Source organism: Schistocerca piceifrons, chromosome 4 (genome assembly GCF_021461385.2).
Source record: "Schistocerca piceifrons isolate TAMUIC-IGC-003096 chromosome 4, iqSchPice1.1, whole genome shotgun sequence".
NCBI lineage: Eukaryota > Metazoa > Arthropoda > Insecta > Orthoptera > Acrididae > Schistocerca > Schistocerca piceifrons.
The window spans coordinates 185,185,711-185,213,534 of NC_060141.1; the positions used below are offsets into that span (position 1 = coordinate 185,185,711).

A 27,824-nucleotide genomic window follows, 5' to 3' on the forward strand; every position below is an offset into this window, starting at 1 on the left:
TTACAAATAAGTGATATGGGATGATAGGTGGGAGATTTTCCAGCTTTGCCTTGATATTGGGGAAAAACATCTTAACAGTCTCTTTGTTCACTTCTGCAAGAGTTCATTTAATATTTTTGCTTAAGCGAACGGAAAGATCTTCTGACTGTCATTTGAGGAATAAATGCACCCATTCTTCTCCTCGCAAATTATTACAAAATTTCTTCTCATTTCGGCCAGATTTATCAAGGTAGCCTAATATCCAAATTAGTGAAGGGAAATCCCCAATGTGCAGCCCTCAAGATACCTTGCTCTCAACATTTCTTCTTCTTTATTTAGCACTGGCTGTCCTCCCATTTTTTTCGGACATGCTTCCTGCTCTTTATTTTGTAGGTTTGATTTAGGTATACCACACAAATCACACACTTTTCTGTACAATAATGTACCACTCTGAATATCACGAATAGCTTTATCTAAAAGTTCCAGGTCATAATTACACCATACTGTAGCACCTCTCCTGCTCTTATACGTTCTTGGCATTGTCCGAAATCACCCCACACAGTACACAGTTTTACAAAAACCATCATTATTTTATAACCTTGCACGAGAAACTTGACAAACTTGTACAGAAATTGTCTCAATGCTGTTAGCTACTGAGCACCTTGACAATTACGGTTACAATAACTTCTCACTCAGCGCAACAATAGAAAGTTTCCATTTTACGATCATGCATGGATTTTTAACACTGAGACTGTTCGTCAATTATTCAGCTAGGGAAACAATTGACGCTAAATAAAAGTTTTGGAAAGCAATAAATGCAATCTTGCACTTAAAATAACTGGTGTACGGACGTTAAAATAAGTAACTCCGTTTCCATGCAGTGGCAAAGAGCAAATAAGCCATACTGTCCGAATTCGCCCCGGTGTCAAAAATCACCCCGTTTGACAGTATCAGAGAAGAAGACAACTGCAACTGGCCACCCTATTTTTGAATGAATAATTTATTTATCTGGATAAATAAATTAAAACAAAATAAAACAAAATAAATTAGTCATTAAAAATACTGTGGCTGGTTTGAGTTTTTTTCCTAATTTTGCAAGATATAAGGTCTGAAAATAGAGTGTCTCTAAAGAATTTTACTTATTGTATTCAAGTTTAGAATCAGTTTTAAGACTTTGCAGAATGTTTTACAGATATTAGCCTATTGTTTTGCAAATCTGTTTTCCCCAAACTTGTAAATGGAGTGGCCTGCACTTTTTTTCACAAACCTGATGTTGATCACTCATGGTATATCTGTGGTACAAATAAGCTAAGAAAGGGGCTAATGCTTAAATCATATTTCACAAACCTAAAAATTATTATACTGTACTTGCTTTCAACAGTCTGAAGTATTTTAAGTACTCTACCCACATTCTGCGAATCACTTTGAAGTAATTGGCAGAGGGTAATTTTCTGTTTCGTATGGTAAGTCACATCATCTTCCTACCTCACCTCATTCACATGTCAAAAGCAGAAAAAATTATCACTTTTATTCATCCATGTGAGCTGTGTAATGTCTCAAATGAATATTACGTTATGTGCAACTGATGCAAATGGTTACAGTAAGAGTGCTTTGCATTTATTATTATTATCGCCATCAAGTTTCAACTGTTTCACAATTTCTTACTAAAAAAAGGAAACTGTTAAAGACCCACTCTGCCCTTGCTTTTCGACAGAGATAGACGTATTACATGATTATAGTCATTATCAGCCATTTTGTCCAAACTTACTCAATGAACCTTCAGGGTCTGTATTATATCGTGGGGTGTCTTACTGATTTTTAGTACTTTCAACTGCTTTTAATCAGTGTTACTTGATTACTGTACCTTAGGAGCAGCATGATCACTAAATGATGCAAACATTGGCTCTAATTTCCTTTGTGAAGGATCATTGAAGACAAAATTCAGTACTTCAGTTTTTGTTTCCTATTGTAGCTCCTGTCTCATCTGCACATTTTTTTATATTGATTTTTGTGCCACTGACAGTCTTAACACATAACCAACATTTCCTGTGATTTTGAGATAGGTCCTGTGGTAATATTTTGCTTTAGTAATTATCGATAGCTTCATGCACTGCCCATGTCGTAGCTGAGTGTGTTTCAATTTACCTGTCGCAGGTAATTTTTGGAGAAAACATGTTTGCACAAAGTTCGTTTCTCTCTCTCTCTCTCTCTCTCTCTCTCTCTCTCTCTCTCTCTCTCTCTCTCTCTCTCTCTCTCTCTCCCGTTTCCCATCAGCAACTTATGATGTTATAATTTTCACAATCACTGATGATTAAAATCTCCTTCATTATAGCAGGACTTGGAAACACACATACCAGGAATGGAGGTTCTCTCTGCAGTTGTCCATTACCTTTTGAGCTGAGTCTAGTGGCTGACAGAAGCATCCAACTACAACTGTTATACTATTTGTGATTGTTAATAATACGGCAAAACTGTTGCAGAAGCAGATACTATTTCTACCTCAGTTAATTTAAGATTTTTATTTACTGCTACAACTATGTCACCTCCCATCCCATGGAGTCTGTATTTTTGGTAAATACTTATGTTTCCCCCAAACATCTCACTGATAATATTTTCCAATTTTTCCTAACTCTCTATGTTAAGTATTATGTGACTCCACATATTTTCAATGGTGCTTGAAATCTGGGCACTTTTTGAGAAAGCTTCTACAATTTATCACTGGTATCTTGACATTCTGATCTATAGGGGCATTTCTTGAGGTCTGTTGTAAGTATCCTAGAGCATCCTGATTGAACTTGACATAGAGTTACTTCTTTTAAAAAATCCTTTATGCATTCCACACAAAGGCAGCTACACTAGTATGCTGTCTCTGGTGTGTCTGGTGGTCTGTCTAGGAAAATCCCATTGCTCACAGTCCTGTGGTGCAAATCGAAGAAGTTGCAACTACAATCTTAAGTCTCTGGTGCAGCCCTTCCACTCAAATCAAAATCAGATCTCCAAAGTGATGTGTAGGAGCAATGCTACAGATTGTGAGCTTTATTGAAACTACACAAGCATGGTTACTTGGGGTATGGAAGAAGGAAGATTTAAGTTTCTTCCTGTCAACAACATTACCCATTATAAGTTTGTGGAGGAGAGAAGCAATGGTAATATACTATCTTCCAGTATGAACAAACTTCTAAATGGAAAATTTAAGATCCTGGCTTCTATTTTATTGGTACCTCTGCTGTCTCCCAGAATTTATTTTCTTCGAATGTGTTCTCAAAGGTTTTTAAAGCTCTGTGCTTTACTCCTCATAAGAAAACACTAGGCTCTGTACATTATAGTAAAAATAAGTGTTCCTTCTAGTACCCTTTTAGTGGATGTCAATGTTACATTAAAAACTTACTTGATAGGTGATACATTAATCGGAAAATAAATGTATTTAAATAGTTACTGTATTTAAATAGTTACATATATGATAACAATCACACTTTTTTTACTCAGTTCCCATAGCCTAAGTGAAGAGGTATTCCAAAATAGCCTAAGATGAATGACAAGATAAGGAGAAGATCAAGAGAATAAAAACCACTGGTGAAAGGATACATTGCATTAGATTTGCTGATGACATTATAATAGTTTCACACTCCAAAAAATAAATGAATCAATTGCTGCAAGTCCTATCAGAAACTCTTAAAGAATAGAAATTAAAAGTCAACAAACAGAAAACAAAACTAATGGTAGAGCAGAAAAATATAGGGGACAATAAAACCAACATAAAAATTGAAGACATCAGAACTGACCCTGTGAAACAATTTCGTTACCTCCATAGTATAGTCACAGATGCTTAATGGAAGTGAAGAGAAGGACTGCATTCACAAAAACAGGCATTTATGACTAAGAAAAATCCTTTACAAAGCTGTTTGTATGGAGTACACTGTTCTATGGAAATGAAAGTTGGCCTCTAGATAAATTGGAAAGGCTACTGAGAAGGGTATATGGTGGAAAATGACAAGAATGAAATGGAAGGACTGGTTTGACAATTACATGGAGCCGAAACAAACTGTCAGTGAGAGAAGAGAGTGGTTGCCTCGACAAGGCATTAGTCTTTAGAATACGTATATACGTACATGCGATATACTTAATATGTGATTTTCCTGACGCATAATTTTAAGAGACATTTCTATAGCAAACACTCTCTTGAAAATGGCTTCTCCCTCCACCATAAGGGAAAAGGAAAATATACTACTCTATTTATTGTTCCTATTGCATAATGGTTTCCATAAATGAGAGAAAATCGTAAACCACAAGCACATGCAACTGACATGAAAGATACATACGTTGTTACCACAGCAGTATTGCACAAAATCATCACATGTTCACCAACAACATGCATTTGCACTAGCACAGAAGACAAATGTGTGTTTGAGAGTAGAATTTGACCTTATGTTAAAAAGTGTGACATAAGGCAGCTGACATACCACAATTAGTCAAACAACATTGCAGAACGAGATAAACTACATGAGGACCCCCTTGTCAGTTCGGTTTTTCCACAATTTTAGACAGGCATCACCAGGTGATCAAATGTTCCATCCTTGTGCTGCTGAAAGGATCTGGCAATAGATTGGAATCACAAACTTTTCAAATGGCTATAATGCTTGGCAATAGCCAAGATTTATTGTTATGCACTAAAAAAGAATAGGATCATGAGCCTGTTTGAGCTATGATTTGCCTTTACAGAGGTCACTGATGATGACATCATTACGTATTTCACACAGAATGCTCCATTCAGCTGTGAAACAATTACGTGTATGTGCCTCTCCATTTGAATTGTGTACCTGTGAGGCAATACCAACATCTAAGCTAGGCTTATAATTAATGGAGCATTTTTCTCTTCATAGATGCATCTGTCTTCACTTTCAAAAAGGCAACACCCTTAAAGTAAGTTATGGAACCAGTTCTCATCCATTAAACATAAATAGAAAGACTGTCTTCTGATAGGATACCATTTGTGTTTGAGATGGTATATTGTTAGGTAGACCCATAGATGTCTATACCTTTTCAGATGCACAATCACATAGGGAAAGTCTCTTGAACAATTATTTTCAGCAAAAAACAATCCAGTGCATTGAATAATTCAATCCTGTAAGCTGCTATCCCAAACAATTTTAGACCTCTTTTCTTGCTTTTCATACTCTTTCCTTTGCATTTACCCAGATATTCCAAATTGTTGGAATGAATATCTACATTACAGTAAAAGACAAGAAAGTTGAAACCGAGTTAGGTGCACTTAGGGGGGAAGGAGGAAACTTAAATATATGAATATAGTTTTTTTAAACACAAAATTTTACTATTTTTAAAATATTTCACACACTTGCTATCCCCTGGCAATAACAGTATGGGCTAAGATGACTGTTTTTTGAGTACATTGCACCTTTTTGTTATGGACAAAAAATACACAAAACATAACCTGCTTGAATACTAATTATAAGCTTTCCCATGCACTTCTTTGCTATGTTACAAATGTTGGTCATACATTTGTGGGAATGGTGTAATCATTCACCTAACCATAACTGTTGATGAAAGTTGTCATTAATGAAACATTTCATGTGGTGAATAAATGGATTCACAGTGGCATAGGATGAACACTCCTGTTATCTTTGACCACTCATTACTGTCACATTGTTATTACAATTACATTCTTCCTTCTCAACAATAGGGTGTTTATGAATTATCAGTATTGTTTTTGCATATAGTGTCACTTCTAATATTTTTATGTTTCCTCTTCATAAATACCTTCCTTATTTTGGACATGTTGTGGTAGGCACAATATTTAGCAATAATTATTTCATCCTTTCTGTAGAACAATGCTGACTTATCCAATGTTAAATGCATAAGCTGCTTATGTAAATAAGATGACTCAATACAATGCATTAGGTAGGCCATGAAGGTCATAATTTGCTAATCTGGTCCTGTTTCTGCTGGACATAAGTTTTTATGAAATTTGAATTTGTCATTCTCAATATACACTACTATAAGTGATGTTGAGCCATATTGCCATGGTTTACAAATTCTCTAGTCAATAAGAAGAATCTTTTACACCTGGACGTGTTACAGGTCTTTGTTCTCTCTCTCTCTCTCTCTCTCTCTCTCTCTCTCTCTCTCTCTCTCTCACACACACACACACACACACACACACACACACACACACACACACACACACACACACACACAACATTTCTGTGTGAATGAGTGAATGATATGCCCTGAAATCCAGCCCATGCAAAAAAAAATTTAATAATAAAACACATGAACAACACTAACATGCAGCCACGTTTACTTGGTAGTCAAGATCTGTACCATTCCATAAATAACAAGTATCTTGTGTGAACTTAACCTCCATGTCTATACAATTTAAAAATCAGCTACAAATCCTGTATATTAATTTTTGCATACAGTTTCATGCACGTGAGGAGCAGAAGCTAATTGAATATAATGGAGAAATAGCTTAATGCAGTGCTAGTGGAATATGCTGTAAAGACAGAAGAAATTTCAGATCTAGTAACAATACTACTGAAGAATATTTACATGTATAGGAGTCACTTAAATTGGTGCGAGTCAGAAATCAGAAAGCGGAAAAAGTGAAAATTTGGCCAATAGATACCTGTGAACCATTCCTTCGCAGAGCTGCAGACCGACATATTTCATCAGGATCAACGTTTTCCTTTTCCCACAGGCCACCTTTTGAGTCAGATGCAGGCTCAGTTGGTGACTGAGACTGTGGAGGTGGACTCAGTTTTGGCAGCTTTGCTGGAGCACTGCCATCTGTGTGACTATAGCCAGAAAATGAACCAACACTAGGACAGTCAGATTGTTCACGTTTGCAGTGCTGTTGTGGCTGATGTGAGCGTTCTCGAAGTGGTGCTGCGAGAGATGCACGTCGTGGCGGTGATGCTGGTGGATCAGAGGAGTCTGATGCGGCCTCTGACAGTTCTGCTGCTGCCGATGCTGATGCTGCAGATGAGTAGCGTGCCCTCACATAAGGTTGCAGAGGGGGAAAGGTCTGCTGACGTGTTAACGTAGCAGTTGCACCTCTCATTCCTGAGGAAGATGGCACAGAACCTCGAAGGACAGACGACAGTCGGCTAGCCTCAGTGCTGGTTGTAATACTAGCAATGCTCGGTTCTGGTAGCAAGTTCTCAGCACTGTGGTCTGCTGGGGGTGGCTGATTTGCTCCTGCACCACTACTACTGCTAGATGAAAGTGGTGGTGATAGTGATGGCTCATCCAGCAGTTGCGGGCTGACAGCAGGTGAAAGAGGTGAAACTGATGGAGGTGGTAGGGGGGAGCCTCTCCTTCGAGGGCTACGTGGTGGAGGAGGGGGAGGGAGGCTCTCCCGCCGGATAACGGTCCGTGATACTGGTGGTGGCTGAGGAGCACTGAGTGGCACAGAGTGACGCCGACGAGCAGGTGCTGCATACAGTTGCATGTCAGCAGCTGCAGGTATGACTGCAGGCAGTGGAAGGAGTTCTGCTCCATCCTCCTGGAAAGACAATACAAATACAATAAGCAAAATGCTTCTTCTATGTGACAATGAAATACTGCGATGTATATGTCTGCCAAATCATCTCTGCAGCAGAAATGTGACAGCTGAGCAAGGTAAGATATTCTCACCACCATGTCACACTTTAAAAACTTCACAGAGTTTGTACATTGGAATGCCTCTTGCTTTAAAAGAGGCATGAAATTAGAACATTTTAAACAGGTACCATAAATACCTGGACTTGTGTGGTATTATTATAAAATGACAGTAGTGTAGAATACAGTTTTTTACTTTCGCCATCTCTTTTCCAAGCTATTTCTTGCATCGCATGTATGACCATAACTTAGGTTGCTAAATTATGGACTTGAAGTAACACTCACCTAATGATGCTATAATTGTAACTGGTATATGGCAATCAGTGTAAAAGGACCTAGTATATACAGGGTAGAGAAAAAGTGTGTCACGAAATTTTAACCCTAGATACCTGAAGCCATTAGGAGCCAAACTTACAAATGTTGTGTAGATCGACAACATGCAATTTTTAAACTACGGAAACTTGGTACACCATGAGCTCCAACTGGCCACGGGACTGCACTGTTGCTGGATGCTCAGGACAACAAATGACTATGAATGCTTTGCCTGCAGGCGATTGCGATGTATCCAAGGCGGCCGACATGCTCAGTGATAGGATGCTAGCCTTCCACCCTGGGTGTGAATCAGCCAGGGTCCCGACACATCCATTGTAGTTTCATGATAAGGAATAATGGGAACAAAACCGTACAAATTGTGTCAGTACCGAAAGGGCCTTTTTTGTAGCTAGGACATTGTTTACTTATAGCAGGTGCTCGAACTGGCAACCCTCCGACATGCCACAAGCTTGATAATGTCAAATGGTGTTTTGTCGAACTCTTTCAAAGATTCCTGGCATTGCCCTGACGTGATTTGTGGCATGTTGAATGTGATCCATTAATTCCTCTTCATTTCTAGGTGGTTCATGTCCACTTGGGTGAACTGGAACCTTGAAGAATCCCCACAGGAAATAGTCCAGTGGTGTGAGGTCTGGTGATCACAAGTGCTATGTCCGAGGAGGGCCTCTGCCAATTACCCGGCCATCAAAAAGTTCATTTAAATATATCTGCACAGCACGACTGTTATGTGCAGGTGCCCCATCATGCTGCAACCACATGCATAGCCAGATGTCCAGGGGAACATCTCCCAGCATGCCGCGTAGAGTTTCTTGCTAAAAGTCAAGGTAAATTGCCTGGTAAGTGGAGGAGGTAGACGGCTGGCCCAATCAGATGGTCACCCACAATGCCTGCCCAAATGTTGAGCAAAAATCATTCCTGGTGTCCATGGACATAAGTGACATGAGTATTTCCCCTTGCGCAGTAATGAACGTTTCGAGTATTGTAAATGCAATCCCGATGGAAGGTGCACTCGTCGGTAAACAACACAATGGCGGGGAAGTCGGGCTCTCATGCAACACGTCACAGAAACCACTGGCGAAACCCTAGCCTGTGTTCATAGTCCACCACAGGTTTTAGGTCTTCGATGGGGTGGAAACTAAATGGATGCTGGCTGTCAGCCCTCAAATCCCCCCAGATTAACCAATGAGTGACCCCCACGTCATCCAACTGCTCAAGTACTTGTCGTAGGTGCTTCCTCAAAGCACTTGAGAATAGTCTCTTCAAATGCAGCATCCCATCATGTTCAAGGTCTCCCAGCATCACTTTCATAACCCACTAATGATCCTGTTTTGCCACATCGCAGGTGAATTGCTGTTAAATGTTTGTGGGTGGGGGTGGCATCTTGTTGGGTACCACTCCTCATACAACCATCAGCTTCATGCACATTACAGTCGGCTAGTCCATAAATAAAAACCAAATCTCATTGTTCTTCAAACAAATACTGTGCCGCCATACTTACTGTATGAATAAATTACAGGTGATCTGTGTGTGAGAGACCAATGACCTTTGCAGTCTGGTTCCTTGAACCCCAAAAACCAACCAACCAACCAACTAACATGTGTGTGCTCTGAAGCAAAGCTTATCTAGGAATGCCTCTGACGTGAGGTGGAGACAAACAGCAAAACCTATTCGACACTTGTGTGTATCACGTTGGGGTAGTGACAATGCGAGGGATGTTTGTATGTGTGAACCGACAACCATAGCACTGCCCGTCAACCGACAAACAGCAACAGGGCAATCCCACATCCACTCGGAGCACGTGGCACTAAGTTCCCGTAGTTTAAAAAAGGTGTGTTGTCAACCTACACAACATTAGTAATTTTGGTTCCTACCGGCATCAGCTATCCAGGGTTAAAATTTCATGACACAATTTTTCTCCGCCCTGTATATCTTCTTCACACCACATTGTATCTTATGAATGCAAGATACATCTTTATCAACTGGATGGCAATATTATCACATTCAGACTCTTTCAATAGAACTTAGTATACACATGTGAAAGAAATTTACAGTATAAAGCCTACAACAGATATCATGTATTAAGTTAATATGTACATTATATGTGTATCCGGACACCCCCAAAAAACATACGTTTTTCATATTAGGTACATTGTACTGCCACCTACCACCAGGTACTCCATATCAGCGACCTCAGTAGTAATAAGACATTGTGAGAGAGCAGAATGGGGTGCTCTGCGGAACTCACGGACTTAGTACTTGGTCAGGTGGTTGGGTATCACTTGTGTCATATATCTGTATGCGAGATTTACACACTCCTCAACATCCCTAGGTCCACTGTTTCCAATGTGATAGTGAAGTGGAAATATGAAGGGACACGTACAGCACAAAAGCGTACAGGCTGAACTCATCTGTTGATTGACAGAGATTGCGACAGTTGAAGAGGGTCGTAATGTGTAATAGGCAGACATCTATCCAGACCACTATGCAGGAATTCCAAACTGCATCAGGATCCACAGCAAGTACTATGACATTTAGGCAGGAGGTGAGGAAACTTGGATTTCATGGTCAGGCGGCTGCTCATAAGCCACACATCATGCCGGTAAATGCCAAATCATGCCTCACTTGGTGTAAGGAGCATAAACATTGGACGACTGGACAGTGGAAAAACGTTGTGTGGAGTGACGAATCATGGTACACAATGTGGCGATCCGATGGCAGGGTGTGGGTGTGGTGAATGCCCGGCGAACATCATCTGCCAGTGTGTGTAGTGCCAACAGTAAAATTCGGAGGCGGTACTGTTATGGTGTGGTCATGTTTTTCATGGAGTGGGCTTCCACCCCTTGTTGTTTTGCATAGCACTATCACAGCACAGGCCTAAATTGATGTTTTAAGCACCTTCTTGCTTCCCACTGTTGAAGAGCAATTTGAGGATGACGACTGCATCTTTCAACACGATCGAGCACCTGTCCATAACGCACAGCCTGTGGCGGAATGGTTACACAACAGTAACATCCCTGTAATGGACTGGCCTGCACAGGTTTCTAACCTGAATCCTAAAAAAACACCCTTGGGATGTTTGGGAAAACCGACTTTGTACCAGCCTCACCAACTGACATTGATACCTCTCCTCAGTGCAACATTCCATGAAGAATGTGCCGCCATTCCCCCAAGACCTTCCAGCAGCTGATTGAATGTATGCCTGCTAGAGTGGAAGCTTTCATCAAGGCTAAGGGTGGGCCAACACCATATTGAATTCCAGCATTACCAATGGAGGGTGCCACAAACTTGTAAGCCATTTTCAGCCAGGTGTCTGGATACTTTTGATCACATAGTGTACATAATGCCAAAACACCGCCTTTAACTATACTCAGTATTAGCCTGTGTACTCGCATAATTCTGAATTCCTTTTTTAAAGGGGAAAACTAAATATGTTACAGGAATATTAGTTTATTTTAGAGTACACAGTTCAACTACACGATATAATTAGGACAAGAAACTATGAAAACTGCAAAACAAAAATTTTACAATCTCTCTCGTGAATGGTACAAATGTCTTTCTCTTTGCTTTCATGAAAATAGTAAAGATCACTTAAAAGTCACATGTAACTGAGAGTATTTTATATGGTTCTAATGTCATTAATTTTGATATGGTAATCGTGGAAGCACATGGGATGCAAGGCTGATGCACGAGGGTGGTTTGAAAAGTTCTCATAACGGAATAGAAAAGAAAGTACTTACATCACTGAATTTTTTTTTTATTTTTCAATGTATTCTCCTTGTAGATTAATCCACTTGGTCCAATGATGTTCCAGTCCCTTGACCCCATCCAGGCCAGCAAAATAGTTGTCAACTCCGGCTATCAATTCTTTGTTTGAAGTGAATCTTTGTCCACCAAGAAAAATTTTCAGTTTTGGGAAGAGATGGAAGTATGACAGAGCCATATCAAGTGAATAAGGTGGCTGTGGCAACAATTCATACCTTAGTTCGTGTAATTTCACCATGGTGATGGCACGTGTGTGGGCGCACGTTGATCCAGCAAGAGTCGCAGCACCCATCTTGCAGATAATTTATTCATTTCTAATTCTTCAGTTAAAATGTGATATGCCCTTTCAGGTGACATCTCTAAGCGTGAGCAATTTCACACACTTTCAATTGGCGATCCTCCACGATCATTTTGTGCAATTTTGCAATGATTTCTGAAGTACTGACACATCTTGGCCGACCACTGCAAGGATCATCATCTAAGCTCTCCTGACCAAATTTAAATTCATTTGTCCACTTGGCAACAGTTGAATATAAAGGAGCAGAGTCCCCCAGTGTATTCTGGAAATCTGCATGAATGTACTTAGCTTTCATTCTTTCTTTACGAAGTACTTAATCGCTGCTCGAATATTGATTTCTACCATCTTCATAAATCACTATGCGGGAACAACAACAGAGCCACATTACCACCACACCTCTCTTCCAAGAGCACTAATGTGGCATGTGTTTACAGGCAACAGTCCAATGAACGTCATGTGAACAACTTGTTGCACTTGTGCTGACCTCTCGTGGTGATTCCGCTAACTTTTCAAACCACCCTCGTACAATACAGTACAAAATCAATCATGATTCAGTTATTTGCTCACAAATCCTGCCTGCAAAAACAAGTCTGTTGACCAGTAATCACTGATTTTTGGCAATTTGAGGACTCACATAATATAAAATAATATAGAAAAAATCAGTAAATTTTGCACAAATTTACTATAGATCATTTACAACAGAGTTTATTTTTAGATTTTCTTTGTTTCTTTGCTGCAGTAATGTTACCGGCATATCGATTCCTTTCACTTGCGATGTGGTACCTCATGTAGCCATCAAAGGAAAGAGTAAAATAACTGAACTCTTCAGTGATGTCTGAAAACTGGGAGCCTACATCAACTTCTTCCTGGAATATTGCTAGCTGTCACCAATTGTCGAGATTCAACTAACCTCACTCAGATTCCTTAGAGATGTCCACACAACAAGGTAATAAAGACAGTGATCAGTCTGTATCATTGTCTGCCTGCTTAGATCAGTACTCAGAAATCACATGTGGAAATAAAGACGTTAACATCGCTCACAGTACAAAACGCAAGAATGAGTTACACATTTAACAGACAACTACAACACTTATGTGAGTGATTCACCGCTTGTTCTTTTGTCTGGGAAAGACAAATCCTCTCTCTCAGTAGCTTCTATTTCTGATCCTCGATCTCCATATAAATAACCAAAATCTCCCTATCAGATTGGTAACTCCATTTCTACCCTCGTAAACACTGGTGAATGAAGTGCAAACAGCTCTCCCCTTGTACTTCTCTCTATCACCAATAGATGGAGACAACCATAGTGCAGCCCCTTAGCATTAGGCCAATGATCTACCTTCACATTATTTGCTGAAACAGCTTGAGTTACAAACAAGATGACCTTCAGGCAGCTGGTAGACACTTGATTGAATGGGGTAGGGATGCCAGGGTGTGTGTGACTGGTTATGTATCGGTACTGTGATAAAAGTGTTAAGAACTGGGCTAGGCAGCTGTGTGAAAGTCTCTCCTTACCATTTTCAATCTGGTAACTAGCAACAGCATATGATATTATTACTTCCTGCATCAGTTATGCAGGGACAAAACTGCTGGGACAAAACATTTTCATCAATAAGCATTTCAAACAAGAAGTCTTACCTGACACAACTTCCTTTCACTTTTGGTGTGCTAATTGTTCAGGCAGTCAAATCACATTAAAAATGTACAATTGTCTTTGGTTGTGTGAAATACTTTCCATCATACTTGGTTGACACATATGCTCAAAAGCTTTTGTACGATGTTTTTTTATGTTTGACTCAAGTGGAAGGACTGAACCAGAGATCTTGATGGTACTGTGACAAGTGAGGTGCTGTGATCTCTCTGAGTTGTGCCATAGGATTGAGAACTGTAGGGTCCTCCTAAATGGGTCAGGTGTGCACTAGACATCAGAGAGTGCTAACCAGGTAGCTGACTGTGTGGAGTTCACACAGAGTCTTTTTAGATTAGATGACTCTCCATCCAGTGCATATAATGATAGCTCTAGGGGACGTGGAAGTGTCAGTATAAGATGCAAAGAAATGCCTCTTATAGATGAGAGTATAAATATTCTAGTGATTAAGAAACAAAGTATTCACGACAAAGTACTACTGTATTTTGAAGTGCTTTGTGGAGCTCAGATTATACTAGGTACAGAAGGCTGGTTAAAATCCAAAATTCATAGCAGTGAGATATTTGGGAATAATTTAAACACACATCAAATGATAGGTAAATGGCAAATGGAGTAGACAAGAAACTCAAGAAATTGAAACTGCATGTGAGATTGTCTGGACATGATTCAGTATCAAGAGCGGGCATAAACCTATAATCACATCCTTCTACAGACCAGTGAGACTCACCTACATATGTAACCAAAAACTTCAGAGAAAAACCTAAATTTATTACTAAAAAAATCCTCATCATACTGGCATTATTATTGGAGGAGACTATCACCCAACAATGAATTGGGATAATTACAGTGTTGTTAGCAGTGGGCCTGACAATCCACTGCGCAAAACAATAGTAAATGTGTTCTCTGCTAATACCTTCAAAGGACTGTTCAGAAGCCCACACATGATGGAAATATTTAATCTAACTGCAACGAACAGACCTGACCTCTTAGAGGATGTCCACATCGAAACCAGTATCAGCGTAAGGTATAGCCGTGATATGTACAATTACTAACCATGCCCATAGCTGATGTACTTGTTTCTGTAAGCATAAGAATTAGGTAACAGGGGAAAGAGGTTGGAACAGAAGATGTATGGTTGAGGTCACTTATCTAAGAGTGTTTGTTGAAAGCTACATGGAGATCAGGAGATATTTCAGTTCTGATACACATTGAAATCAGAATTCTTCATACCATGTGTAGACAGAAAGCAACCATTGTTGCGTCAGTGGGGTGGCAGCATGCCCTAGGACACCACAACATAGTGGTAGGCTTCAGAGCGTGGATACGGAACGCTACAAAGCACAAACTAAAAGTTAGACAAAAATTCTGAGGATAGACACTCCTTGGAAACCAGCAAATGCACGAGTCTAAGGAAAGGACACCAATGGAAAGAAAACGTGTTTCATAAGAATAAAGCCAGAATTATTTTGGAAAGTGTTCTGAAAGTGATTCCAGTGCAACCAACCATATGGACATAAGCAGTTCGTATTATGTCAATTACTTACAATTCAGTAAATCGTGAAGAATTATCAAATGAGTGCAAGTAACAAAATGCGAAAGTGTAAGCACTCTAACAGTAGAAACAAGTATCAGGCTCAGTGGTTAGGCCCACAACATCATGATCATTACTGTAGCCCACATACACAACTAACATTCTTTATAACCTGTCAAAGTTTGTCACTTTATAAACTCATACAAAATTGTAAGAGCGTTTTAACTAGGTTTTCTAACCATAGCAGCAGCAATCAATTAATTTCTTCTCTACTGGAGTACCAGTAGCCCTAAATCTGAGCATGTCATTCAATGGCAGAGCTCTGGCATCTTCCATGTTTTAAGTGAAGAAATACACAACAGTAAGTAATGAATAATAATAACAGTTTCTTTCATTTTTAAGGATATGTGAAGATATCCTTTAGTTTACTTGCAGTTTATTTACAGACGCTACAGTATTTTATGGGCTCATACATAAATTTTAGAGCAATTTTCTTTGTGGATGTTTTTCTTTGCTAGACTGGCCATTCAGGCTCATTTCTTCTGTATATCAAACAAACTGCAAATGTTTATTTTTAGTACAAAGCACAAAGCTAAACAATTTGCAGAATTTATAGTAAATGTGTATTTGGTTACAGGAAAACTGTTCGAAGGTACATGTCTGCAGACCTAGTAACACTAAAATTCCCACGCCACAGTACCACTACATGCATCTACAGCAGCCAAAACAAAATGGCACAGTCAGCCGATCAAGTCTAGATGGGTTGTGCCATTTGATTTTGGTTCTTCTAGATGTGTGCTGTGGTACTGCGGTACTGTGGTTTTGGAATTTCAGTGTATATTGGGGTTGCAAACATGTTCCTGCAAACGAACAAAAATTAATAACCTAACATTTTTTTTAGATGATAATTGATATATTATGACTACCCCTTGCAAGTACCTTGCCGGACTCTTTCATTTGCTCTGTGGATTGGTATTTTCTTATCTTTGAGTTGTGTATAGTACTTGGAATGGAAAGTACTACTGCTTCTGATGGGGAACACTACAGTAATCAGAATTTCTTTCCTGTAGTAGTACGGGTGATAATTACAGGTTCCCCCAATATGTGCTTCTACTGAACAATTGTTTGTTTAAAAAATACTGTTAAACATTTTTAGAGACTTTGTAGTTCATGACATGACAAAACAATCTTCTAACACAGTCTTAAAGCTCATCTGGAAACTAAGCACAACAATCAAGCCAGTGGAAGATTCTTCATTACAATGATTGAAAGAAATAAAATTGATGGGAAGAAACACGGAAACAATAGCCCCATTCTTCTACACCAGAGAGTTAATGCACCATGTACAGGGTTATTACAAATGATTGAAGCGATTTCACAGCTCTACAATAACTTTATTATTTGAGATATTTTCACAATGCTTTGCACACACATACAAAAACTCAAAAAGTTTTTTTAGGCATTCACAAATGTTCGATGTGTGCCCCATTAGTGATTCGGCAGACATCAAGCCGATAATCAAGTTCCTCCCACACTCGGCGCAGCATGTCCCCATCAATGAATTCGAAAGCATCGTTGATGCGAGCTCGCAGTTCTGGCACATTTCTTGGTAGAGGAGGTTTAAACACTGAATCTTTCACATAACCCCACAGAAAGAAATGGCATGGGGTTAAGTCGGGAGAGCGTGGAGGCCATGACATGAATTGTTGCTCATGATCTCCACCACGACCGATCCATCGGTTTTCCAATCTCCTGTTTAAGAAATGCTTCTGCTTTAGCCTTTTCCGTAAGATTTTCCAACCGTCGGCTGTGGTACATTTAGCTCCCTGCTTGTTTTATTCATCGACTTCCGCGGCTACGCGTGAAACTTGCCGGCATGCGTTCAACCGTTTCTTCACTCACTGCAGGCCGACCCGTTGATTTCCCCTTACAGAGGCATCCAGAAGCTTTAAACTGCGCATACCATCGCCAAATGGAGTTATCAGTTGGTGGATATTTGTTGAACTTCGTCTTGAAGTGTCGTTGCACTGTTATGACTGACTGATGTGAGTGCATTTCAAGCACGACATACGCTTTCTCGGCTCCTGTCGCCATTTTGTCTCACTGCGCTCTCGAGCGCTCTGGTGGCAGAAACCTGAAGTGCGGCTTCAGCCAAACAAAACTTTATGAGTTTTTCTACGTATCTGTAGTGTGTCGTGACCATATGTCAATGAATGGAGCTACAGTGAATTTATGAAATTGCTTCAATCATTTGTAATAGCCCTGTATTTATTCTCCACAGTACCAAGGCTAGATGTTACTGTTATCATCAAGTGATACATGGTCTGTGTTAATGACTACAGAAAAATTGCTTTAGTTATTATGATCACACATTTGATTTCTCCTCTGTAGTAATGTTACTTGTCACAAAGCTTTGACTGTCAGATATTTTTTCACGAAAGAATATAATATTTGGCACCCACCTGACTAAACCAAAGCCATGTCCTCTCTGGACACAATGCACAGCATAACCCCAGAAAATGTTAAAAACTGTTCCTAACAATATGTAAAATGTTGGGACGAGTGCAACAGATAGACATTTTGGCAAATGTGCAAATAGTATTAAGCAGCAAAGAGATAGTTTATCATTAACAAAAGGTACATATTATTTCTACAAGATGTATGTCATTTGCTAATGTATAACCTGACATGTTTCACATCCCCAAGGATTTTCCCTAAAGATCAGATCTACAAAACATGGTGTATGAATAAAAGGAAGAAAGAAAGGCTGTCAGTTGGTCTCTTGTATTAACTCTTATTTCTCTAATTTACAATAAGCCACTTGTTGCTTGCTCACACATGATTGTCACTGCTTTTAAGGTCTGTTTCACCTTTAAGAAACTTTAAATGTATGGAGGTTAGTTTTGTTTTATGTACAAAATATCTGTTAGAATCAGTTTTCTTCTGCATGACATTGTATGCACTTTGCTTCTCACAATTTTCTAAGCATTAAAAAAACTCAAAATGCATTTTAGTTCAAATTGGACATTAAATCACAGCTCCCTCTATAACAGGTTGAATGAGCAGATTATCAAGGTCACATGAAAACAACACCATCCATCACCAAAAGCAATGCCTTGTCAGACTGTTAACAGTTTTACTCCTCACCATTATGGATTCAGTACCTTGACTGCTGTGCCCGACTGACTGACTGACTTATCACCCAGCCCGTATTGCCAAGGCTATAAGCTTGAAATTTGGAGAGGGTGTTGACCTTATAGTATAAGCTTCGTTTAAGAATGGATTTCTTGAAATTACACCCCAAGGGGGTTATATATGGGCTAAAAGGTTTTTTGAAAATGTCACTATTAAGGCATTTTTTAAGGTAGACCTACAGAAATTGGAATTTGGTTTGTCGGTCAAAAATAAAGGAATATGTGTTTCAGCATTTTTGGAAATTTAACCATTATGGGTGTGAAATAATGAGTGGATGTTTTATTGGAAGTAAATCATTATTACGGAACTACTAAAGCATTTTCAAAGTTCCACCCATGAAAATTGGTATTTGACTTTTCAGTTAGAAATTAAAAAATATGTTTTCCTATTTTTGGAAATTCAACTCCTAAGGGGATGCAACAGGCGATGAAAATTGTTAGGAAAATATTTTGTTATATTAAAAAAATTTTAAAGCTGTATCCACAAAAATTTCTATTTCACTTCTTGCTAGACATGTAGAAATATATGTTAGGGAATGAAAGTTTCTATGGAAATATCACCTCAGGAACATGAAACGCAAGAGTAACAAAAACCTTTGACTTCCGCTGCAAGAATCACTTTTTGGTCAGAAGGACATTTGGAAAAGACCGCGATTCTGTGGCTCTAATTAATATGAAACCTTTAGCATGTGTTGTAATTTCTGAACAACATAAAAATTCGACTAAGGACAAACAAAAACAAAAATCTGTGCATACTATAATACAGCCTATATAAGCAAAGCAGTCCACGTTACGCTAGGAGTGGATATATATGCTAATGTATCCACAAGAGGCAGGTTTGGTACCTCTTGCAACAAGCACGTTGCATTTTTTTGTACAGTGGAACCTCACATAGCAAATGTTATTCATTCCAGAATCTTACTCGCAGTGCAAAGCACACTCATTAAGCGAAACAATTAATCCCATATAAATTATTGTAAAATATGATAATGCGTTCCATGCAGAAAAAGTATTGAAAGTTTTATCTTCTTCACGTCATTTACTCAAAGAAAATTATACATACAGTACTGTGGACTTTATTATTCATTATATGTAACTAATTCTTTTTTACTGGGAAGCTATTGTTTCTGCCAATGCTTCAACACTTGGCGAAACTGTGACACAGTGTTATTGTCAAATAAATTAGTAGCATGCTTAGTCACTGATTTATTAGGGTGATGATTTTCAATGTATGAGGCAACTGATTCCCATGCTTCCAGCATTTCTCTTATTGTGCCAGAAGATTGCTGCTTTGCTGTTACTGTTACTGTTTCCTCCTCCTCCTCCTCCTCCTCCTCTGAAGAACTTCTCTCCACAACTTCCTGCTGTGAAACACACTGCAACTCTGTAAGTTCTTTGGTGGTCATTTCTTGGCTGTGATCTTCCAAAAGCTCACTGATATAATTGTTATCCACTCCTAGCCCCATGCTCTTGGCCAAAGACACTATCTTGTTGACTACAGGCTCCACAGGTACTTACTCAAATGCCTCAGAGTCACATTCAACAAAGCACTCCAGCCAAAACTTCTTCTAAGCAGAAGTGAGAGTTCCCTTGGTAACCCATTCCCATGCCTTTCTATCATCTTGACGCAGGCAATTATATTGAAGTGATATTTCCAAAACCCTCTGAGAGTGAGATTATAGCTTCAGTCAACTCAAAGCAATGTTCAGAGTGTGCTTTAGTGTAGAGCTTCATAAAGTTAGAAATATCTGTTGGTCCACAGGTTGGAATAATGGAGTGGTTTTGGGAGGCAGAAATTGGATCTCGAGGAACTGAAATTCTTCAAGGAGGTGGTCCTGTAGTGCTGGAGAATGGGCAGCAGCACTGTCCATGACATGGTGTGGCAGAATCATCTCAAGCAAATATTTTTTCACTGAAGAAGCAAACATTTCATTGAGCCAACCACAAAAAAAAACCCACACACTTGTCACCCAAGCCTTCTTGCTGCACCTCCACATTACATTTAACCTGCTCTTCTAGACTTTAGACTTCTTGAAGGCGCATGGCATTTCTGAATGGTAAACAAGCAGCAGTTTGGCACAGAATAGCAGGGTGAGATGGTCTTCCATTAGCTTTCGACTTGGCAATGCCTTCTCCTTTGCTGTTATAAAGGTATGCTTTGGCATCTTTTTCCAGCATACGCCTGTCTCTTCACAATTAAAAACCTGTTGTGGCAGGTAACCCTCAGAATCTATGATCATCTTGAAATTACTGATTAAGTTCTCCACTACCTTTGTGATGGAGCTGGCTGCTTCACCATGCCTCACAACACTGTGGATGCCGGTTCTTCTCCTAAACTTCTCCAACCACCCACGGCTTCCCTTCAACACTTCTTCAGTCACTATTGATCCTGGAATCTTCTAAATAAGGTCTGCAAAAATCATTCTTGCCTTCTCACAAATGATATTCTTGTTAACAGTGTCCCCTTGCAACTGCTTTTCATTTATTCATGTAAGAAGCAACCTTGCCACATCATCCAGAATACGAAACCGTTGTTTAGGTATTCTTGTCACTCCCTTTGAAGCATCTGTCTCCTTAATGTTGTCCTTGTTCTTGAGGATAGTGCAAACAGTTGATGTAGACTGATTGTATGTGCATGCTAAATCAGCAATGCTCACACCACATTCGCGTTTTTCAGTGATTTTACGTTTCACTTTTTAAGGTCATTTTTTTTCTCTTACGGTCGTCTTCTTGCTGCTTTACCTTTGGAGACATTTCTATGAAGGCTATTAAAATTTGCATACAAAAAAACACTATGTGAACACAAATTTAGAAAAACATGTGATCACAAGCTAGACTAAGATTGCAGCAGAATGAGCACAAAAACTAGACTGTAGTATGTACTAAAAACATTGGTCATATGCCGCTGCCGACAATGAAAAGTGTTAATATTGTTGAAAGTTTCCGCCACCACGAGCAAATGGCTGGTGACATCACAATAAACCATCACCAGTTGTTATGCAAAACATTGCTTGTTAAATGAGTCATTTTTGTATGATTTGTTTTGCTCATTATGCAAACTGCATGTTATGTGAGGTGCTCATTAAGTGAGATTCCACAGTACGTCTAGTTTCTCAGCAAAAGTAAGATATTTAAAGGTTTAAACTGATTCTTGTGAGATAACTGATGCCTTTCTTTGAACGGCTACCAGTAGAGAGTTTTCCAGCTGTTGTTCTTTGGGTACGCTTCTCCCCCTAATACTTATAAAACACATTCAGTTCCTAACTCCTGTGTAAGCTGTAAGAGTAAAAATGAGAATGCTTACGAAAAACTGCCATTTACTAGTAGCTAAATGATGAAACAGAGTCTACTACTTAGGTAACATAGGAATGAACCTGTTACTGTTCTCTGTTGCGCCCTTGTGTATTGTTGTTCCCAGGTATGACAGGTGTGGCTCCAATTATGGATCTTTGAATTTTGTAATGAAGGACTACAATGAGCATGCATTTACTAAGGTGTATAACTTTACATTTAAACGAAAGTACATCTGGAACCAGTCACTAAATATTGCACCATGTTACTATCTTTTCTAATTACATATCACCTGTTACAAGTAAGAAGTTACAGGCAAAATTATGTATCCGATTGTAAATATGAAATGTGTAGGGCAGTGATCCTAAATATTTGTGTCGCATATTGAAGATCACTCAAGCACATTTTGAGGCAGAGATAGTGCAGCTACTGCCAAAAGTGTAATACTGACTACTAGAATGGAGTTCTAAAAGGTTTTATGACTGCAGTCTCTTAGACAGAAATGTAGGTTAGGGTACACAACTGTCAGGCAGTTATGCAACTATGCAAAGTATGGTATCTATGGTAAGACATCAAAGCTACTAAAGTAAGAAGTCTAAGGTTGCAGTCACAGTGGCTCTGAAATCAGTGAATTCCACAAATGTCTGACATCAGCCAAAAATGGCTGATCTTTTCAGATCAGTAAACCACTATAAAACACTACATGGACATTCATAAAGTAAACGATCTTGTCACCCGAATGTAAAGACCTTAGACAACAATTGGTGAAATTCAAATCAATTTGTTTTCTGCAGTTATACCGGCTGACACAACATGAAATGTGGACAGTGAGAAACTGGTACATTAGTCAAAGGAGGAATTTGTGCCTCCTAAGGATGAAAAATATCATAATTGGCATATAGTTCAGAATCTATCAATTGAAATAATAGATTTGCTAAAAAGCATAACCAGATGAGCTCTTTATCGGAAATTTCAGATGTAAATTATATTCTCAAGAAAGGGTGGCATATCTTATGCTTAACGTTACTGTAATGGATCTTTTTTGAGTTGTGGTAGGTGGGCATTATCTGCCTACAAATTATTATTACCACTTACTGCTGTTTTTATGCCAGAAGGGGTTTGCAAATGTGGTTGTGTGTTTCCACTTTTCAGTGCTTTAGGTGTTCATGATATCTTATCCTAAACTTTATCTTCCACAAGTACGCTGAATGACAGTCACTGAAGGTTAACTGATGTATTTCTGCACAAATTCAAATAAATTCTGCAAGGCAGAGTGTTCGTAATCTTGCTTTCCAAGGTCACCAGGTATCATCTCGACTATTTAACAGAAAGTTTCTCCTTTCATCTCATAAATTTGTAAAACTTGTCTGGTAATTCCAGTAACTTAGGACAGATTGCAAACTACTCACCACGTTCTTTCTGAGACAGATGTAGCTCATTCACTTTCATCTGGCATTTTTTTATATTCATTTCAAGCACTGAGTTATCACGGTATCCATCTCACCCTAGGAAGTTAAAATCTAATCCACCCATACATATAACAGATTCTAACTGAACCTCCTAAAAGCTGACAAAGGAGATCGGATACACTGTGACCAAGCTGTTGGTGACCTCTTTGCAACAGGATCTAATAACCTTTATCAGTGCTGCTCTGAACACGGCCTAAGAAGTAGTAAGCAACTGAACTAGTAATCATCATTCAGTTGATGAGGTATAAATTACATCTAGATGATTACTCTGCAAGTCACAATTAAGCCACTGGCAGAGGGTTCATTCAACAACCTTTAAGCTACCTCTCTACCATTCCACTCTCAAACATATACAGGAAAAATGAACACTTCAATCTTTCCATGTGAGCTCTGCTTTCTCTTATTTTATTGTGATGATCATTTCTCCCTATATAAATGGGCATAAAAAAAAATTTTTCACATTCTCAGGAGAAAAAGATGATTGAAATTTCACAAGATGAGCTGTTGCAATGAAAAACACCTTTGTTTCAATGATTGCCACCCCAATTCACATATAATATCTGTGTCACACTCTCCCCTATTTCATGACAATACAAAACAAGATCCCCTTCCTTGGACTTTCTTCATGTTCTTTGACATTCCTAACTAATGCAGATCCCACACCGCACACTAATACTCCAGAAAAGTGCAGACATGAATAGTGTAAGTAGTCTCTTTAGCAGCCCTGTTGCATTTTCTAAATGCTCAGCCAATAAAAAACAATCTTTGGTTTGCTTTCTCCATGACATTGTCAACATGATCATTCCAATTTAAGTTATTAATAACTGTAATCTCTAAGTATTTTGTTGAATTCACAACCTTTAAATTTGAATGAGTTATTGTGTATCCCAAATTTAGTTATTATGCACATGACTTCACATTTTTCAATATTTAGAGTCAATTTCCACTTTTAACACTGTACAGATATCTCGTCTTGTCTAAATCATTTTGCAACTGGGTTTGATTATCTTATGACATTAAAATACAGTAAATGATAACACCACCTGCAAACAATCTAAGAGGGCTGCTCAGACTGTCTCCTAAATCATTTATGTGGATCAAGGACAGCAGAGGGCCTATAATGCCATGTATTATTTACGTTTTACTTAATGACTTTCCATCAATTACTATGAACTGTGACCTTTCTGACAAGAATTCACAAATCCAATCTCACAACTGAGATGATACTCCATAGGCACACAATTTGATTGAAAGTTGTTTGTGAGGAACGGTGTCTAAAGAGACTTCTGGAAATTTAATAAACATGGAAGCAATTTTTGACATCCCCTGTCAATAGCACTCATTACTTCGTGAGAATATAGATCTAGTTGTGTTCCACAAGATTGTCATCTTCTGAATCTGTGTGGACTGTCCGTCAATAAATTGTTTTCTTTGAAGTAATTCATTATGTTCAAACACAGTGTATGTTCTAGTCTTGCTACAAACTGATGTTAGTGATATGGGTCTGTAATTCAGCGGATTACTCCTATTTCCTTTTTTTGGTATTGGTGTGACTTGGACAACTTTCCAGTTCTTAGGTATAAATCTTTTGACAACTGAGCAGTTGTGTTTGATTGCTAAATATGGAGCTGCTGTATCTGCATACTTTGAAAGGAACTTGACTGGTATACAACCTGAACTAAATGCATTGCTTTTATTAAGTGATTTAAGCTGCTTCACTACACCGAGGATATCTACTTCTCGGTTACTCATGTTGCCAGTTGTCCCCGATTCAGATTCTGGAATATTTCCTTCATCTTCTTCAGTAAAGGAGTTTTGGAAAACCATGTTTAGGAATTTTGCCTTAAGGGCACTGTCAGCAGTAACATTACATCGTTATCACACAGTGAAAGTATTGATTGTATCTTGCTGCTGGTTTACTTAAAATACAATCGGATTCTCTTTGGGTTTTCTGCCAGATTTTGAGACAGCACTTCATTGTGAAAACTATTAAAAGCATCTAACATTGAAGTTCATGCTAAATTTTGAGCTTCTGTAAAACTTTGCTGATCTAGGGTGTTTTGTGTTCTTTTAAATTCGGCATGGTTTTTTTGTTGCTGCTGCAGCAGTGTTCTCACTTGTTTTGAGTATCATGGAGGATCAGTACCATCTTCTATTAATTTATTTGGTATATACCTCTCAACTGCCATTGATACTATTTATTTGAATCCAAACCACATCTGGTCTATGCTTATATAGTCAGATTGGAAGGGATGGAGACTGTCTCTTGGGAAGGCAGCAAGCAAATCTTTATCTCCTGTTTTTAAATAGATTTATTTTGCATTTATTTTCAGTGGATTTACATTCTATAGAATTCAGTCTCACTACAACCACCCTGTGTTCACTAATCCTGGTATCTGTCAAGCTGTTCCCTATATTACTTCACATAATAATTTATGATACTAGAATTCCTATGGTTATCATCCCCCAATGCCACACCATCTCATTTTCTCATAATGAATGAAATAATTTTAATTTTTAATATATCTGAGGGGAGAGGGAGGACATGTAATGAAAGACACAAGTTTCACAAACAAGTAACAATTACATTACATCAATACTTGTTACACAGATCACGAATACAAGATTTCATAATGATATGGAACGTGCCAGTTAAATAGAAATTCTTTTAATTTATTTTTAAATGTTGGTTGGCTGTCTTTCAGACTTTTAATACTGTTAGGCAAATGGCCAAAGACTTCTGTGACAGCATAATTCAATCTTTTCTGTGCCAAAGTTAGATTTAACCCAGAATAGTGAAGACATCCTTTCTTCTAGAATTGTAGCTATGCACTTCACTATTACTTTTGAATTGTGATGTATTATTAATAACAAATTTAATAAGTGAATATATGTATTGCGAGTGTACTGTGAATATCCCAAGATCCTTAAATAAATGTCTGCAAGGTGAACTTGGGTGGACCGCAGCTATTATTCTGATTACTTGCTTTTGTGCAATGAATACTTTTTCTCTTAATGATGATTTGCCCCAAAATATGATGCCATATGAAAACAGTGAATGAAAATAGGCACAGTAGGCTAATTTAATTATCTGTTTATCATCAAAATTTGCAATAATCCTAACAGCATAAGTGGCTAAACCTAACCATTTCAGCACATCATCAATGTGTTTTTTCCAATTAAATCTGTCATCAATGCACACATCCAGAAATTTTGAATATTCTGCCTTAGCAACAGACTTTTATTCAAAATCCATATTTATCAATGTTATGCCATTTACTGCACAGAACTGTATGTACTGTGTTTTCCCAAAATTTAGAAGAGTCAATTTTCATAGCACCACTTAATAATTTTCTAAAAGACATTATTTACAATTTCCTCAGCTGATTCTTGTTTGTTGGGTGTGACTACTATGCTTGTATCATCATCAAAAAGAAGAAGCTTTGCATCTTCATGAACATAGAGTGGCAAGTCATTAATATACACCACGTGATCAGAAGTATCCAGACACCTGGCTGAAAATGACTTACAAGTTCATGGCGCCCTCCACTGGTAATGCTGGACTTCAATATGATGTTTGCCCACCCTTAGCCTTGATGACAGCTTGCACTCTTGCAGTCATACGTTCAATCAGTTGCTGGAAGGTTTCTTGGGGAATGACAGCCCATTCTTCACGGAGTGCTGCACTGAGGAGAGGTATCGATACCAGTCAGTGAAGCCTGGCATGAAGTTGGCATTCCAAAACATCCCAAAGGTGCTCTATCACATTCATGTCGGGACTCTGTGCAGGCCAGTCCATTTGAGGGATATTATTATTGTGTAACCAGTCCGCCACAGGCCTTGCATTACGAACGATCGTGTTGAAAGATGCAATCGTCATCCCTGAATTTCTCTTCAACAGTGGGAAGCTACAAGGTACTTAAAATGTCACTGTAGTCCTGTGCTGTGATAGTGCAATGCAACACAACAAGGGGTGCAAGCCCTCTTCATGAAAAACACGACCACACCATAACAGCACCACCTCCAAATTTTACTGTTTGCACTACACACATTGGCAGATGACCTTCCCCGGGCATTCGCCATACCTACACCCTGTCATCAGATCGCCACATTGTTTACCATGATCCATCACTTCACACAACATTTTTCCACTGTTCAGTCATCCAATGTTTATGCTCCTTACACCAAGCGATGCGTCATTTGACACTTACCGGCATGGTGTGTGGCTTACGAGCAGCTGCCCGACCATTTTATCCAAGTTTTCTCACTTCCCGCCTAAATGTCATAGTACTTGTGGTGGATCCTGATGCAGTTTGGAATTCCTGTGTGATGGTCTGGATAGGTGTCTGCCTATTACACATTATGGCCCTCTTGAATGTCAGTGATCTCCGTCAGTCAACAGACAAGGTTGGCCTGTACACTTTTGTGATGTATGTGTCCCTTCACGTTTCCACTTCACTATCACGTTGGAAACAGCGGTCCAAGGGATGTTTAGGAGCATGGAAATGTCACATTAAGACATACATAGTGTGTTCCATAAGTAATGCGACCAATTTTTTTCTGATGCAACGGTACACCACAGCGTGTCGTAACCGGCTGGGCTAAGTGGAAAGGGGGGGGGGGGGGGGGGGGTGTTAGCTTCAAAACGCTCTTTGTCTCATTTGGCTGTGAGCTGCCAGTCAGGATGTGTGTTTCAGTCAAT

The 27,824-nt window shown here is 38.9% G+C and overlaps 1 protein-coding gene across 4 annotated transcripts in view; it reads right to left on the reverse strand.

The window, feature by feature from the left end:
• The window catches only part of LOC124796435 (cAMP-specific 3',5'-cyclic phosphodiesterase 4A-like), a 323,597-nt gene that overhangs the window by 144,606 nt on the left and 151,167 nt on the right, over nt 1-27,824 (reverse strand). For all 4 annotated transcript variants that reach the window (XM_047260627.1, XM_047260626.1, XM_047260625.1 and 1 more), the window contains one exon: nt 6,623-7,501. In XM_047260627.1, coding sequence (XP_047116583.1) covers nt 6,623-7,501 — 879 coding nt within the window. The remainder of the gene's footprint in view (nt 1-6,622; nt 7,502-27,824) is intronic.